Consider the following 17958-nt stretch of genomic DNA (forward strand, 5'->3'; position numbering starts at 1 on the left):
ATCAGTAACAACAGGTGCTCGCCTCACTTGTAATCAGCCCAGCTACGTCGCATTTCTACAAGTTCATAATTCAGAGGTGTAATGTGACATGGATAAAACAGAGGTGTTTCTGAGGTTTGTCTAAAATGTCAGGAGGCGGTTTGGGGTAAGAAAACATGCAATGTTATCATAGCTTCTCAAAGACTAGGGGACGAAAAGGGAAATAAAGAGTGGAGATATAAATGGAAGAAGAACGTTGGACTGCCTTTTTGGGAGCGAGGGAAGGGAAAAGATCTCTTCTGCCAAAAAAATACGGCCAACGTATATTTGCAGTGAAGTTCTGGGGGAAAAAATCGAGGCTGAAATGCCACCTGGAGGCCTCCGAGTGGCAGCACACGCTCTGACAGGAGCGATTTATGGTGCCCGCGAGCCCCTTGCTGGCAGCCAGGCTGTGTGATCATTTTTCTGCTCGCTGCAACCTTGATTGTTCTGGCTCTGCCTGGTACTGCTTCTAAAACCTCACAAGGGAAAAAATGCAGGCATCTTTTTTGGTCCTTCACGGAGGATTTCTTAACTGATTTCCAAGGAATTTATATCTAAGATTTCGTTACTCTATCAAAAACACTCCAGTGTTATCCCACGAAGTACCGTAGTTAATTGAATTTAAACCACAGCACTTGGGGTTTCCTTAAATGGGAAGAAGTGCTTCATCTTGCGAGGCAGTGGCTGAGATTTATTTCTTTAACTCTCTAAGGAAATGCTCTGAGAATCCCTTTAATGAAGATGGGCACATTCTTACTGTGCGTGGTCACCTCCCTCCTCATGTGAGCCATTTAGGGAGTAGCGACTCCTTGCTCCTAAGGTGCACCCTGCCTTTAAAAGAAGGGCTGTGTGAACTTCAGATATGAGGTGTTGGCAGTCCCAGCTCGGTTCTTGGGGTGACCCTACACCAGGCAAAACCTTCTTCTATATTTTTGAACTAATCTGCCAAAATGGCCTGGGGCTGCCTCTGCAGCACTCGGCTGCTGTCTTGGTCCATCCCTCTTCTTCCTCAAAGCCTTTTGGGATCCTGGAGCACAGTTCGAGTGCATTGTGATCGTACATAGAGTCGGGAGATCTGAAACTTGGCATCATCTTAGCTAAAATTGTTCCACTCTGATAATTTAATTAATCAACACTGCAGCAGAGTGTTTGAAATAATGTGTGCATTCATTTGCATAATGGTTGTAATTGGCAAAGCCTCATAATATAAGTGTAGCAATTCTACAGATGATAGCGTGATAGACCATTTTCCCGCAGCCAGCCAGCCAGAAGCACACTTTTCAACCTCTGCTATTTGCTTTCCACAGAGAAAGGCAGTGACAACTAGATTTATTGACCAAGGGACCGAGATGACCAACAGATTTTTGATGGTGCTTGAACACTATTTTCTACATGACTTTGTTGCCATGTAAAGCTAACAAGGCTGCAGTCAGGTTTTAGAGCAGAACATCCACTTCAAATGGAAGGTGTCCAATCACATAGCTAAATCTGGCATTTTTACTGTCATGTCAAAAATAAATGGGGTCCCTAATTTCAGAACAGTGGTCACTATGTACCCAAAAAGTGTCTGCAAAGAAAATCAGCAGTTACTTCTCAAGAGCTCCCTGCTTTGGTACCATCTCAGAGGAATCATAGAATCATAGAATGGCTTGGTTTGGGAGGGACCCCAAGGATCATCAAGGTCCAATCCCCTGCCACAGGCAGGGCCACCAACTTCCAGGTCTGATACCAGACCAGGCTGCCTAGGGCTCCATCCAGCCTGGGCTCGAACACCTCCAGCAATGGGGCATCCATAGACTCTGTAGGCAGCCTGTGCCAGCACCTCACCACTTTCACTGTAAAGAACTTCCCCCAAAGGAAGAGCTCCAGCTCCAGATCCACCTCCAGATCCAGTGCATGTTGAAATCAGTCCTAAATGACAGGTGTTATTTTAAATAAATGTTTGCCTGCTAAAAAAGCAACTGAGGGATCAGAAGCCATCCAGTGGTTGTGGAAATATAAATCCTCAGGAGATGGGCTTTAGATAATCAATTGTCATCTTTTAACTATCTTACCATATTAATTACTTTGCAACTAGCAAGACAGTTATTGATTGTTAATCAGATGCCAGAGAACAGTGAATGTATGTGCTGTGAGGAAGAAGAGTACAGCAGAAATACATTCCCAGCCCTGCACAGCAGTGCACTGATGTGAAAGGGCCCCAGTCTGCGTTCCCAGGATGATGAGGCTGAGAGCAGAACAGCTGTATGGGAACCATCACTGCTTCATTGCAATGGAGTAAATGGAGTGACACATGAAAGCCCAGTTCCCAGAGAACCCTGAAGGTGGCTCAGGGTGAAGGCTCCCTCTTGGCTTAGAGAGTGTTTTGAAAGTCGTTTCTTATCTTTCCAACTTAGTTTCCCTTCTGGGTCTGAGGGACCTAAAGTGCATTTGCAAGACACACGGTAAGAAGAAAACTGTGAGGTGCTTTAGTTAGTTTCTGCTGATAGTGAGGGGAGCTGGCCAGAGCACTGCCAATTCCAATTTGGGATGGCATGGATGCAGCAGTGAGCAAGGCTGTCACTCCAGCCATCTGACAACACAACCTGCTGTCACAGCCCAGCTTTATGGCATGTCCCAAGCACAGCTGCCGGTCAAGCTGGCCAGAAAGCTCCCCATGGTATTGAGCTGTGGTAGAAAACGTAGCAGCGTCAGATGCAACTGCTTTGCAAAAACCTGACTTACTGATGTTTCCAAACGCATTTTTCCTCAAAATTTCTGATTCAAAGGAAGTGAGGGAAAGAGAGAAGCGAGGTGATGTCTCTGACTCAAACCACGGCAGTCTTCCTTAAATCCAAAGGAAGTTTGTCCTGGGTGAGCCCCTGGGGCCGCTGGCCTGAGGAAGTGAGCCTGCACAGGCACACTTGTGGACCAGGTCAGCCCTGCGTGGGCTTCAGGCAGCTGATGGGTGGATGTGTGTCCGACGAGATCTTTGCCCTTCTGTTTCTGAAGGTACCGTGTAGTGGTCCCCTACCCGCCGCAGAGCGAGGCCGAGATCGAACTGAAGGAGGGTGACATTGTGTTCGTGCACAAGAAGCGGGAGGACGGCTGGTACAAAGGGACGCTACAGAGGAATGGCAGGACGGGACTCTTCCCTGGGAGCTTTGTGGAGAGCTTCTGAGGACGGATCGCCGCTCTCTGGACTGGAGGAGCTTTCAGGGGAAACTGCATAGCACAAGAAGAGACCGCAAAGGGAAACTGGACTGATAACCACTGCCATTTTTATTTCCAAAGACTCCCCCAGGCCCTTCAGTCCACAGCTTCGGAGACACAGCACTCCACTGTGCTTCTGGAATCGCGCGGTGCATACGGTGGTATGTTGAAGTAGTGCCTTCCACCTGGAATCACGGACTGAAAGGACGCCCACGCGGACTGTACGTAGCCTGAACTCCGGCTGTTAACCCTTTGTGTAAATTATAGAGAAAATATCTTTAAAAAAAAAAAAAAAAAGATTAAGAGGAAAGTTGTTATATTGCTGTAACTTATTTGTCAGAGCTGCAGTGTTCTTATTACTGGCCTATGCAAGATGGATTTGAGAGTTCACGGAGGTGTGCTAGGAAGCTCTTAAACTGGGATTTTGTTTTTCCTGAGGGAAAAAGAGGGTGGGGAGGGCAGAGAAAACCCCAGCTAAAGAATCACATGTCGTCATGCAACAGAGAGCGAGGAGCCCAACACGTTAACGTCATGCTTTCTATATACCTCAGAGATATGCTGCGTGAGTTTGTCAGTAGGTGAGTCAGTGCTCAGAGTCCCCGTCACACGCTGTGTCCCGGTGCTCCCGCCGGGCGGATCTTGGAGGAAGCACAGCTCCGCCATCCAACTGTGGTTATTCCAGCGGAATCCCTTTTGCCTGTCTTCTGCCCTTATTATATGCAGCATGGATTTTTGTCCTTCAGTATCACTTCCCATTGCTTTTTTGTATGACGTACCTTTTTACTGTAAGAATTGTTATACTTTATATATATTCCTATTAGATCAGACATTTCCTCTTTTTCATACATCTGGTGCTATTTTTTTTAACTGTTAAAGATTCGGTTTGGTTAAACAGAGAGGCTGCAACAAGATTTGCATTCAGCATACAAAATTAGAAGTGTACCTGAAGATCGAGATCAGACTGTTCATGCTTCATAGAGGAAAAGAGAAAAAGCTGCTTGGTCACTGATAAATGTCCTGGGAGCAGCGCGCCCATACACCGTGCGCACGTGCGCTCTCTCCTGCGTGTTTGTAGTATCTGAAGACCCACGCTGAAACACAGCGTTCTGTCTGGAGAGTGAGAATGACTCCAGAATTGAAGGTAATTCTTAGAGGAGTCATTTTAATTGACTTTTTCATGGCAATAAGAAGAACACTGCAGGTTCTAGCTTGTGCAGGAACCGTGGCATTTTCCTCTGTCGTTGCATTATGGAGATGAGAGCTGATCTGTGGCGGCTGTAATTAGCATTATTGAAATGTGATTTCTTACTGTAGAAATGTACAGTTTTGGAGACTGTTCGATTTCTTATAATGGTCAAGCTACAATACAAACCGTATCAGGCAATATAAGCTTCCATCTACCAGGGACTTAAAGGTGCAATAAGTGTAAAGCGAGTTCAGTCAGTTATTCCTACAAAGCAAAATGAGAAAAGTTCAATAATGCAATTGTGAGAGTACTTAAAAAGAGCTCAGCTCTTCTTGCTGAACGAAACTTGATGAAAGAATTTTCTTAACTGTATCTGTACCTTGGCTGTTGGCCAGAGCCAACATGTGGTGGTCATTTAGGAGCATGTTGGAGCACTGTAACCTGGAGATGATCTTATTAAAAGGAAGAGGCCCAGTGGGTGAGCATCGTTACTGCGTTGACAGTACTTCATATGTGAAGGTGTAAGTTTTGTTTTCGTTCAAGCCGTGTCTTCTAGTACATATCAAAAACCATATCCACGAACGTTCCAATTTAAGGTCAGCTCTGTGACTTTGTTCTCTGCAAAAATAAGTTTCTTCTCGCTGTCACACGTAACAAACAGATCCCAGAAACACAGTCCATGGCCAAGTGTAGCACCTTCAAACAGGGAGGCATTATTTTCAGGGTGTTTCTTTTTATATTTAACATTGCCGCATTTGTTCGTATTCCAGTTTGTAACGAGTCAGCCACTAAAAGCTTAGTTACTGATGAGAGGAAATTGCCTTTTTTAACCAACAGGAGATTGAAGAAATGTCTTCTGGAAAGACTTCTTTGAGAATAGAGCCATATCTGTCCACCTGTTTGGTCCAAATCAGAACCGGTGTCACTGCACCTGAAACAGGACTGCACAGTTAGCAAGTTGAAAATGTTTGAAAATGTCAGAACGAGTCTTACCGATTCTAATGAAAAGTCTGGGTTAGCTCTGCCAGATACAAGGAGATTTTTCTGACAGCTTACAGTGGTTAACGTTCTCTTAAAATTCTGTTCCATGGGTGTATTTACTACATGCAGAAAAATGAAAGAGGATGACGGCTTGGTTGCTGCCTGTTGTGTTTAGCCAGATCTAAAATGGGTCCAGATTTCCACCTTTGAGTGCTTAACAGAACAAAAGTTGATATGTGAGAAGATAAAGGAAAACACGCAGATGTTGTGTCATGAAATCAGCGCTTTAAATTACGTTTTGCAAGGGAGATGTTGTTTTTCTAATGGGCAACAACCCTTGCGGTCATACCTCCTGCAAAGAAAAGTATTTGCCGGGGGGATTTGGTTTGATAACAGCTGTTTCTGGGCCCTGTTTACTGCATATCATCACACTTTGGGTTACTGAGTGATCTTCTTGGACAAATCACTCCCATGCGAGGAGCACAAGTGCAGAACACAACGCAGATCGGTGATACAGAAAAGTGACCCAGAGCCACTCGGAAAGCCCTGGACTGAGAGAGGCTTGATGTGTGCTGTGGTCTCACTTCCACCTGTTATGCCAGGGAAAGGGGAAAGAGATCTGCATCTCCTACAGCAGGGGAACAAAGAGAAGAATCCCTCTGGCAGCCTCAGATCGTAAAACGCCAGGTTTGCTGTTTTAGAAGTGCGCTCGAGTAATTGAACAATCCCTTTGAACTTTGCACAGCTCAGAAAATGTTTTTGTTACACATGAATGTTAACGTGATTTAGGAAATGTTGGCGGATATGAGTACAAATGAACTACAATGACTGTGTTTCTGATTCTTTAAGTAAAATAAACATTAAGGCAACTCGAAGCAGGTTCCTCTCTTTATTAGACGGCGAAGTGAACAAACAACATAAGTAAGTGGCACGGAAGCTCACAAGGAGCACTTCCTTTCACTGGTAGCTCCCAGTAAAGACCAGGTAATGGTAAGATTTACCTGACCAGAAGACACAGCCTGCTTCTGGTTCTTCTTTCAGCAGGTCTTGAGAAATCAACGCTGACCTTAGATGTGAGGAAAACACCCCCACACCTCGTGCTTTGCTCCTGCAATGGAGCCAATGTTTCAAAAGAAAAATAATAATCGTAAATTGTTATGCGGCTTGGCCATTCCTAGATGCTTGTGGAGAGCAGAACCACCTGGACAACATCTGCGGGGCTGTCCCGCATCCAAGAGCTCCTCCTGACATCAGCAGCTCCTTACAACATGGTGGACCTGGCAGACGTGTGGCTTAGCGAGTGGCTGCCAATCCAAATAAATGAGCTGTCCTGGCAGGGGAGCCAAGCAGTGATCCAGTCTGGAGAGGGCCATGTCCTCTCCTCCTAGCCTTTCATGTAGCAAAAATAACTTTCCAGTCTGCTACAGATGTATTTCTAATTACTGGGTGTGGGTTGTATCCCCACCCTCAGAACACCGCTTGGTTTTTATCAGCTGTATGAGACAGGCTACCAGGCAGGAGCTGGCATTTTAGTCCTGACCCCATCCCATACTATATAGGGACAGCTCAGCTCAGCCCACTCCCGTGTATACTTTATCACATGGGGACAAGCTTCCCTCTTTGCCCCCATTCTGGTAAGACTCCACTGCCCATAAAAAGAAACCAGAATCCCCAGCTTGGCAAAGAACTCATAGAATCATGGATCACAGAACAGTTTGGGTTGGAAGGGAGCTCACAGCCCAGCCATCCCCAACCCCTGCCATGGGCAGGGCTGCCCCCCACCAGCTCAGGCTGCCCAGGGCCCCATCCAACCTGGCCTTGAGCACCTGCAGGGATGGGGCATCACAGCTTCCCCCTCATCCTCCCCATGTAAAAGTGTCAGTTCCCCTGCTGTTTATAAGCTCCCCTCAAGTACTGGAAGGCCGCAGTGAGGTCTCTCCAAAGACTTCCCTTCTTCAGGCTGAACAAGCCCAGCTCTCCTAGTCTGTGTTCACAGGAGAGGTGCTCCCTCTGAAAATCCTCGCAGCCCTCCTTTTGACTCGCTCCAACAGGAAAAGACACTTTCAATGCAGAGATACCTAAAGGACCTACAAGCCACACCTCACTCTTCTTATTTCCCCCTAACAGCAGCAGCAGCAGCAGAACGCTGACCTGCTCTTCTTCATGGGTGCGTTCGTGTGCCCTGCAGCTGCACCTTCAGCAACACGCCAAGCAGACACAGGGCGGGGGGCAATGCGTTAAGATCTTCCCCACCTCTCCCCAGATAATTGCCTGGGATCTGCATTAATAGGAACATAAATTGACTGCTGCTGTGCTAAATGACAGCCGGGTTTTATTTGACAAAGCTAGGAAGTATCTTGTTCTGAACGTCAGCACCGAACAATCTAAATGCAAATTGCAAAATGTTTGGGGGCAAGGAGGCTGTTTATCCTCTGATGAGGCTATATAATAATGCAACCAGGGGAGAGAATTGCCTTTCAGTTCATAAAGGCTATCAAAACACGTGACAGTTAAATGGCGGGGCCAGTGTTTACATATTATTCTAATGGGCCAGCATCAGCTCTTTGCCGTGGGTTTTCATTTCACAAATGATATTTTTTAGATGAGATGTAGTGCTGCAGTTCCCCAGCTGTATTTCAGCAGGCCGCACGCCCCAGAGCTGCCATGGAGCCACCAGCACAACCCTGGTACATCCTCAGCTCCTCTCATGTCCTCTGCAATAAGACGCAGTGCTCCTGCACCCAATCTGGGGGTGACTGCCAGGGGCTGCCTCCTGCTCTGTGGGTCCCAGGCCAGCACACCGTGTGCTGCAGCATTTTCCAGAGGGAAGACTATAATTCTCTTTACCCTAATCCTGGAGTGAAGAGGCACCCGTGGCCATTCAGATGGAGTGTCAACAACTCAGCACTTTCAACATCTTGCAGAACTGCTCTCCCTGAACTTCCGCAGAAAATTTGTGATATAATCGTCTCTGAGCTTGATTTAGGCTCCTGCAACTCCCCATAAATTAAGGAACAGTTTTGAGTTTCCTCCAACAGCTTTGCTCATCCGGGAGGCAGAGGAAGGAAAGGATTAATGTGTTATTTTTATTTTCAGTTTTAAATATGTCTCATGCAGAAAAATGCTCCTTTACGAGGGAGGAAAAAAGCAACAGATCTGCAAAAACAACACAAGTTGTTTGTGTATAAATCGTTGGGCTCCCAAGTTGTTTAATACAGGGCAGCCAAACAACTGAAACACAGGATGAGAAGGCCATTGGAATGTATTGATGGCCTTTTCATTGCTACTTTTAGAGACTGTGACCCAGGAGTGGGGACAGCAGCCCAATTGTTTGGAGGCACCCAGGCTTGGGTTCTCTCAGGGCGCCTTCATGAGGGATCTTCACACCATGGGAGGACTGAGGACAGGTTGGCAAATCCTTTCAATTAATTTACTAATGTAAACATATGTGTATATGCATGAATTCTTATATATATATCATCATTACTACCATCATATGCAGCCAAAGCTCCAGGTGTGCACCTACAGCAGAAGAGGGAAGAAGATGCTGTGGGCTGAGCGGGCAGCTCTCCACATGGAACTGGCCTAACTCCAATGCTGTCCTACAAGTTTGGCAATGCAGAAATAACAAGCATTGAAGAAATGACACAATGCCCAAACTTTCGTTTGACATCAGGTGGCTCTGGAGAAGGCACATTCAAAGTCATCCTTCCTTCAACCCTTCGGTCTTCACAGAAGAGCCCTTCATGAAACCAGCCATCATTTATTCAAATGTAAAGGCATAAAAGCATATTCTTGAGCATTTCTCACAACTTTATTTGGAGAGGTGTCACAACATTGCATTTCCATTTACCACGAGCATGGGACAATAACATGCTCTGGAAACACACAACCAATTAAGCATAAATTTTGCCCAAGACAATTTGCAAAAAGCACTGCTTCACTTCTTCTAAATTAATACTCATTAGGTGAGGGTAAGAAAGCGAGAGGGGTAACTGGTGTGGGGTGGAACAGGCTGCCAGCAGCTGCTCTGATGGGCATTCATTATGCAAAGAAGTGGAGTCCAAGCGAGTATCCAAGGCACGTGTCACTCACAGTGCCCTGCCTGGGGCACTGGTGTGGGATGGGACAGAACAGGGTCGGATGGAATGGAATGGGATGGGATGAAGTGGAAGTGGGATGGAACAGAATGGGATGGAACAGAATGCAGTGGGATGAGATGGGATGGGACGGGATAGCAGCAGTGTAGATGTGTGTCCTCCATCCCCAGCACCAGCTCTGCCCTGCAGCCCAGCCCCATTCAGGTGGGGAGCAGGATCCAGCCTAGTTGTGATGCTGCAGGGACAGGGACACCTGCCCAGGAGCTCATTAGTCACAAAGCACTTGCCTGACGGTCATGATGTAATTTATTCTGTCATTAGCCTTATCTTGCATTCTAAAACTGACTTAGTTTCTAAACTGCATGAGGTTTTGTAGTTTCATTAATCTCCCTGGTTTGATAGATTAAAGGACAAAGGAATTTCCTTTTTTTTTCATTTTTCCATGGCCAAACAAGCTGAGGGGCTGTTTCTCTGACATTCCCCTTTACTTAAAGCACATCTGTGTCTGCGACTGTAAGTGGGTGCGCCTGCATCCGTCCCTGTAGGCCTGTCAGCAGCATGTTTTGCTCCCTGCTCCCTCTGCTAATTTCTGTACGGAAGCCTTTCTGCCACCTCCCAGACATTAATGAAATTGGAAATGAGCAGCACTGAGGATGTACACACGAGGCAGAGCAACCCAATGAGGGACCGTCCCTCATACCAATAAAACCCTCTGCATTTCTCCAGGCAGTGTGTGAAATATAGTGGGCACATAACATATCCCGCAATAATAGGCTGCCATGTGACTCCCCGGCACCCAGGGAGCCATCATTTTCAATTAGGAAAAAGGCCTCTGGCACACAACAAAGACAGCAGAAGCACCGCAGTTAAGGTGAAATTTAACTTCGTTAAGGCTCAATGCAGATTAGTGTTTGCCTTTGTCTCAGCACCCTGTCCCTCTGCCACCATGCAGGAGAGGACTCTGTGGCGCTGGCTTTGCTGACAGCCCGGTGCAGATGTGATGGAAGAGAGAAGATCCCAAAATAACACTTGCAGGAGGCATGCAGCATAAAAGACCTTTGTAGAAAATCGAAAATTACCATCCTCACCAAGCAGGGCCTGTAATTTAAACATAAATCTGCTTCTGAGGTGCTGAATATCAAGGTCAGTCATCATTTCAGGATGTAAAACCAGCCTGCTTTCTGCTTGATTTAAGGCATTGCCTCTCCATGCTCCCAGCCGGGATAAGAAGAATATACAAAGCCCTGGTGCCTGCCCCTCCTCACCACTGAAGGCATTGCCTGTGCCTGCACTTCTGCATGAACCCCCTCACTGGGTTCATACTGTTACAGCAAATCCAATGCATTATTCTGGACACATCTCTTTAATGTCTCACTTAAATCTCCTAGTGAGCTTAACTTGTGTTTTACTTCAGGTTTCCTGAAGTGAATCTGCTACAATATTGACCCGTGTTTATTAAAGCATTTCTTATATTTTCAATGGAATACGTTGCTCAGAGAAGCTGTGGTATCCCATCCCTGGAGGTGTTCAAGGCCAGGTTGGATGGGGCCCTTGGCAGCCTGAGCAAGTGGGGGGCAGTCCTGATCATAGCAGGGCTGTGAGGTCCCTTGCAACCCAAATCATGCTGTGATGGTATGATTCTGATACAACAGGTCCCCCATGGCACCACCCTCTCCTGCAGGAGTCTGCCTGGGTGCGAGCTGGCTGTTCATCAGCATGAGTGTAGACACAGCCCTGCAGCTGTGGCTGTAAGGCAGGAGACCTGCTGTTTTGTCCCCAGGATTTCTGCAGGGTGTGTAACCACTGACTGGTCCCGTAGGAGTGTGTGCTGGCACAAAGCCCAGGAGATGTCCAGCTGATGTCTTGTTACTCTTCATAAGGACTAGCAAGCTATGCTTGGAGCCATTATGGAACCAGGAGGTGTCAGCAACGCAATTGAGCACAGGAAAATATTAATACAGGACTTTGAAAGCCTTCTGACGTATGTGTTGTCTTACGTGGATCTATCCACACCTCTAATCTCCATCTTTCACACCTGGCCTTAAGGTAAGGAACACTGCACAGCGCCTGCCAGAGCACATCTTCCCACTCCGGTGTCAGCAGCAAATGCAAGAGGACAGAGACATCAGCTGTGCAGTTTTTACTTTGAGGAATGTTTTTATGATGTAAACCAGTGAACATATTACCAAAGAGCATTCCTTTGCGCTTAGGTAAAGCACATTTTCAGCTTTTGAGACTGAGAATCGTCACAGGAACAGTTACTGAGCAAGTAGCTAAGCTGGAAAAGGGAGGATGTGCAGTTATGTCTAGTATTAAAAGAAAATAGACGGTGCACTGCATGAAAATACACTGTAATCTGGTCTGAGAAAAACAACTCACTTATTTGACAGCTAACACTAGATGGAAAAATCTCAAGTCTTCCCTCTTGAAGACCCAAGCTTTGAAATACACTGTACAAAATTCCTTGTGCTGGAAGGCCAGGATCCTGATCACCCCCACAGCACACCTGCCCCAGCAGCCCCCACCTTCCCTCCTCTGGTGGCTCCGTGCCGGGTTTCTTGAACTGAAAGCCTCATAAGGCAGCCTTTCACAACTCCTGGGGCTGCATTCTGGCGCAACTCTGCACTTAAACATACTTCAGTTGCCTGAGGATTTACCGTCCCAGTTGTTTCTGGAGAGTAAATTCTGGACAGTCCTTTAATTTTGGCTGTATGAAGTGGGACTTTCTCAGCTTTTCTTTGCCTGTGGGTTTGTTTTTACACCCAAACGTAATTTTGGGCTTACAGCAGGACACGGCTCCAGCCTTTCCAGCAGTTACTTAGCACCCCTCTCTGGTGACTTGGATAAACAAGGCAAAAATGGGCTTTACAATACAGACAGAAGAAATAAGCCAAAAAATCATTAAATGAAAGATGGAGAGCAACCACAACATACCTTTCCTTTTCAATTTCCAAGAAAACTGTAGCGTTCTTTAAAAATAGTCTTTCAGGCAAACAGATGCAGTGTTTCCAAAAAACATTGGTCCTCGGTCTCATCCATTTCTCTGAGTTTCTACATCAAAATGTTTTATTTGAAGAACACATTTTAATAGCTGTGTTATAAGTCACCAACATGTCCAACTTGCTCCTCCACGCCTGGACTTCTGAGGCAGTTTCCAAAACCTGAAGCTAACACTTCTGCACAAAGGCTCTTGTGCCAGACAGCACTGAATTACTGCTTCAGGTGTTACGTCCCAAGAGTTGTTTTAGTGCATTTGATCAAATTTTTAAAGCTGCAAATCATTTTTAAGCGTGCGTGAGATTGCACAGATCTGTTTGTTTGTTTGTTTGTTGAACAGTCTGTGCAGGCAGGTTGTAAAACATGGCTGTTATCAATGAGCACGCTGGGCTGTAATTATTGTGTGGGCATACTTACACTGACAGCAATCTGTTTGCAGCCATTATCAATCCCCACTGCAGTATACTCGCAATGCAGTATCTGTATTTATTGGCACAAGAAGCTTTGCCAACACACAAACTTCATGATATCATTCACTAAAATGTGAGGATCGCTCCTGACCTCACAAGAAAAGTGAGGTGAAATACTCAAAACGTATTATTGGCATGAAAGGCCTTACTGGGAAAGTCAGCTGTTTCATCTGCCACGTTGCATCTTGCTTATCTGTGTCCATGGGTTATGTTCTGTGGTTTCTGTGATGACTGGATTCATAAACTGTTTCCAGCCCCAGCAAAATGTTAGGACACTATTTCCCCACATGCCAAAAAAACAGTGCATCATCTTTTAATTAGGATCTCCCTCTTTTCTTTAAAAATGACTGAAGCAGAGCATCGGTTTTGCTGGTAGCCTTTAAAACTTGATATGCTGAATTGTGGTGGCCCAAACAGCCTTGGTTCATCACACATTTGCCCTGAAGTTGTTTTCAGGTAGAGAATTCAGGCTGCACTCAAATTTCTGAGGCCTTCTGACAGCATCTCCCTCCCCTACCATGCCATGTCACAGGACACCATTAGTCAGATGAATCGCTAGCCTGCTTCGCAGCCACTTAAATAGGAATGAAGTCCTTGCTCGAGTGCTCAAGTGAAGTTGAACTGGTTGCATTAGATGCTGACTGCTTGGTTAGAACCTGGCTGACACAGCCTTTTCAGCAGGGATGGAAGAGCCCAAGTTAGGCTCGGGCAGGAAGGTGAGCAGCCACATAGGTCCAAGCCTGGGTGCAGTTGGTGACCAGGACTCCTGTTTTGCCTGGTGAGTCCCAGGCCTCCCAGCGGTCACACAGGAGCACCTGCCTCCCTAACAGCATGTTCATGGAGAAATGCAAGAAAACCCTGCTCCATGAGGAACCAAAGGAAACACATTCACACAAAAGCCTCAGTGTGAGAAGAGTTTTAAATCCAGCTCCTTGCTCTGCTAATTTGGACCAGGGATTTGAAACTTCTCACCTTTCAGAAAATGAACTTATCTACCAAGATTGGGAATTCCTGACGTTGGTCTTCCTAATCTCTTGCTGAAATGGTCTCACGTAGTTATAAACAATTGCATCTGTACTGGAGCAAAGAGTAAAATTTGACATTATCTTTAACCTGCTCATTGTTTTCTTTTTGGATCAGTTCATGCTTTCCTATCTAAACAAAATCAGAAAATGACAGTAAGATGGAGTGACAATTTAGAATAGAAAGCACGCCTATCTGTGGCAAGCTTTCTTCCAATGAGGACAGATTCACAGACACTTCACATCCACACCACGGACCATGTTGCTCCAACAGCAAGACATTAAACATGAACGCAAGTACCTCTCACATCTAAGTGACTGGGGAAGGAACAGCAGAAAGCATTTCAACCCCAGATTAGCAGATAGAAAAGTCTCACACAAATCTAACCCAAAGCACTGAGAAGTCAGATAGCATCTTTTTCTTTCTTCTGTAGGTCATTATATACAAAAGCTTCTCTCTGTTATTAATCTGCCAAAACAAGAGCAGGTTTGAGAACCATACTGAAGTCTAGGGGACAAGCAGGCCACTGTCTCATTCCAGCAAGGGGTGTTGGTCCAAGCACCCATTCCATCACAGACTTCCTGTGCAACTGTAATTGCATATTAAAAGCTATGATGGATTTATTTCCATGGCTCATTTTCATAAAGGGTGTGCAAATAAACGAATAAACAACTAAACGTAAAATTATGCTTAAAAATCTACACCCTGCCCACCACAGATCTCCTCCTCCATCTATAAATGTAAATAAAACATTCCCACTTCTGAATATATTTTGTGAAAATAAACAGACTGAAGACTGAGGAGCAGTCAGAAGATACCACAACTTGTATAAGGTTTTTATTTTCCTTGAGAAGCTGTATACAAAAAAGCTTCTGTAACTTCAGAGTCAAAACAAACATCCCAATCTCGACATCCATCAAGACAGGCAGTGAAATTATTTTTCACATTTACATACTTGCATTACGCAGTTGCACATTTTAAATTATTAGGAATATGAAATGATATGACCTCGGGGCAAAGCTTTGGTGTCATCCATCTATTTTGAACACAGTCATGAAACAGCAGCTGCGTTTTGTATTCCTCAGCACAGTTCATCAGTCTCGTCTGCTGTGTTTCTAGATGGCAGCTAGCAAGAATTCTTCACCGGAGTTTGTAAGTCAAATGAGTCTTTAACAGAATGACAGGGAGGCTAACAAATGCTAAAGGAAAAGGTTGTGACTCAGGTTCAACATTTCTCACCTCTCCAGCTGCCTGCACACCTCATCAGGCAGCTCAGCCAAGATGCACTGGGATTGTCACATTTCCCCAGAACAGCAAAAAAACCTCCGCACTGACAAACCAAAAAGACTGCAGATCCAGTTCCTCAGAACTGCCTTAATGCTATGTTAAAGTGTATACCAGTTTCTGAGCTATGCACATAGTCTTTCGCCAGCCTAGTGAAGTTTTATCTGTTAAACAGATTTATAATTCCCTCTTACGACACCACCAGAAGTTGGAACTTTTGGAGTACAGAATCTAAAGATCTAAATGATCACAACAAATGCCGTGTGACTGGAAAATCCCCTTCCCCAAGCCATGGTGTGGTGCTGCACTGCCACACTGTGCTTACCAGAACTGGGGAGAATGGTTCTCCACCTCTGGCGTTTCCAAAATGAAGTAAATGGAGACCATCTCAAGAAAACAGCTCTAAGTGGAAGTGGTGAAAAATGTAGTCTCAAATGAGTGTGCAAAGTACCAGCAGGGTACCCTCTTAGCCACTTCTTTCCCCTCCTTCTGAACATGCTAATGATTTTCCTCCAAAAAGATGGGACTGTCTTCTGTTTCTGAGTTTTGAGACAGGGAATTAACTCTTCCTTGGTCAGGACCAGCTCCCCATTTCCAACCCACAGAGGCAGGGAAGTAAAATCATAGCCATGCTGAAAGCTCTGCCCCTCTGTCTCCTCTCATTGGAAAGCATCAGCCCCTCCAAAAGCATGCAGGCTAATGGGAGAAAAAGGATTTCCTGCTCCCAACACGTGGGAATGCAATAGCTGCCAGCAGGCATTGAAACCAAGCGTTGAGCACTGCAGTGGTCTCCATGTGTTGACTGGGGATCTCACACCTTGGAGACCACTCTTCATACTCATCTGCACTCCATTAGTTCACCTGCAAAGATGTTATGGAAGACAGCACCAAACGGCTCCCCGAAGTTGAAATAACATCCACAGTCCTTGCTTCTTCCACTGATCTGTTGCAGAAGGCCATCACATTAGGCAAGCATTATTTCCCCTTTGTGAATCCATTCTGACTACTCCCAGTCACCCTTAAATAATCTGTGTGACAGTAAGGAGACACAGCTTTGGCTTTTCTAGCTGTGCAGGTGACAAATGGAATGACAGTTTGAGCAATTAAAACAGCTGCAATCTTTAAGCAATTTGTAAACGTGTCAGGACAACAGAAAGCTTTTAAGTCAGAAAACTGTAAAAATAAACCCAGAGAAAATAAAAGAAATACCCTCTGAATGTCCTTCTGAATGCTAAACTGTGACTGAGGTGAAATAAAATACCCTTGGTAACATTTCAGGGAAATCCAGCAAAAAAACAGGAGTAGAACTCAGCATTTCTGGTCTTAGCTCATGCTGGATTTTGTCTCCAGCAACACAAAACGGGAGTCATGATAAACGTACCATAATGAACAGCCACAAAATAACACGCTTTCATCACCACTTTAACCCTCTCGAGTTAATCACACACTTGTTTGCTAGTCACGGCTGCCAGGAGTGAAAGCCACGTCCTTTGAGCGCACCCTAGCGAAAATAGTGCTGATGCCTTTTTTCCGGCTTGAAAGCTTGAAAATGTCGATCCCTAACAGTGTTTTGCTGCTTCCACAAAAGGGTTTCAATTCATTTCTTTTCCTTTTTGTACTGATGCAGTGCTACTGCTGTTATGGAAATGGTTCTTTTTTTTCCCTCCTACGGGCAGGGCCACCTCACACCAGCCCAGGTTTCTCGAAGCCCCATCTCCAGCCTGGCCTTGAATGCTTCCAGGGAGGTGGCATCCACAGCCTCTCCTGACTATTCTGACTATTCTAGGAGTCAGGGCTACCTGACTAATTCTCCATTTTGGGGAACTATAGTTAGCTGTTCCTTTGTAATTCCTGGTACTTCAGTTGACCGTCCAACTGTGATGTGCACTTGTGTCCTCTCATATCTGATCTCTAGGCTAACTTAATTACAGAATTACCCGTACCTACAGATGACTCTGCACTGCTTGAATGAGTATCAGGAAGAAAAATAAACACCCACTGGCCTTCTCAGAGGATACAGTGCCATTAATGAGCTCCCTGCAACTCCTGCTTGTTCCCAAGCCCTGCTCCACTTTTGTTCGGCCTTGTTGGGCCCTGCAGGGCCCAAGCAGACACCCTTCAGCATAAAACAGCTCTGACCAAGACATGGCACCTCTATGGCACTGCTCACGGTTCCCAGTCCAAGCTGGGGTCTACCAGTGCTTCTGCACCTCCAAGCCAGTAGTGGTCCCGCTATAGCCAGCTCATCTCTGCTTTCGTAATGCGTGTGAAGAACCATGCTTGAACTGCCTACATCAGCAGCTGGAAGAAGCCACACTACAATCAAAAGCTGACGGTGCACATCACTCAGTTGTAACTATTCCGCTCAAGGTCACAGGGCAACACGTCCACACAACTGCTGAGCTCAAAAAAACAGACTTCTTCCACGTGGCTGTTACCTCTGTCAAGCAGGGCACGTCCCCTGTTTCTAATCAAACAGAAGCAGACAGCCCAGTCAATAGTACAAAGGCAGAACAAAAAGTACATTTCATCAAGCAAAATTTTGCTCAGGAAGGAGCAAACAGGCAGCAACCACAGGGCCTGGCCCCAGCCAGCTTTCTTCTCGTGAAAGAAGTGCCACTTACATGCTGGAGGAGCGTGTGGACTAAATGGGTGTCTCCTCTTAACCTTTCCCTCCTATGCCACAGCCTGCTGGGGCTGTGGA

The 17958-nt window shown here is 45.8% G+C and overlaps 1 protein-coding gene across 1 annotated transcript in view; it reads left to right on the forward strand.

Annotated features, from left to right (window-relative positions):
* Nucleotides 1–6255, forward strand: part of SH3RF3 (SH3 domain containing ring finger 3) — a 234342-nt gene extending 228087 nt beyond the window's left edge. The window contains exon 10 of the mRNA XM_048962496.1: nucleotides 3013–6255. Coding sequence (XP_048818453.1) covers nucleotides 3013–3181 — 169 coding nt within the window. The 3' untranslated portion in view covers nucleotides 3182–6255. The remainder of the gene's footprint in view (nucleotides 1–3012) is intronic.
* The last annotated feature ends 11703 nt before the right edge of the window (nucleotides 6256–17958 follow it).

This window comes from Lagopus muta, chromosome 1 (assembly GCF_023343835.1).
Source record: "Lagopus muta isolate bLagMut1 chromosome 1, bLagMut1 primary, whole genome shotgun sequence".
Classification (NCBI taxonomy): domain Eukaryota; kingdom Metazoa; phylum Chordata; class Aves; order Galliformes; family Phasianidae; genus Lagopus; species Lagopus muta.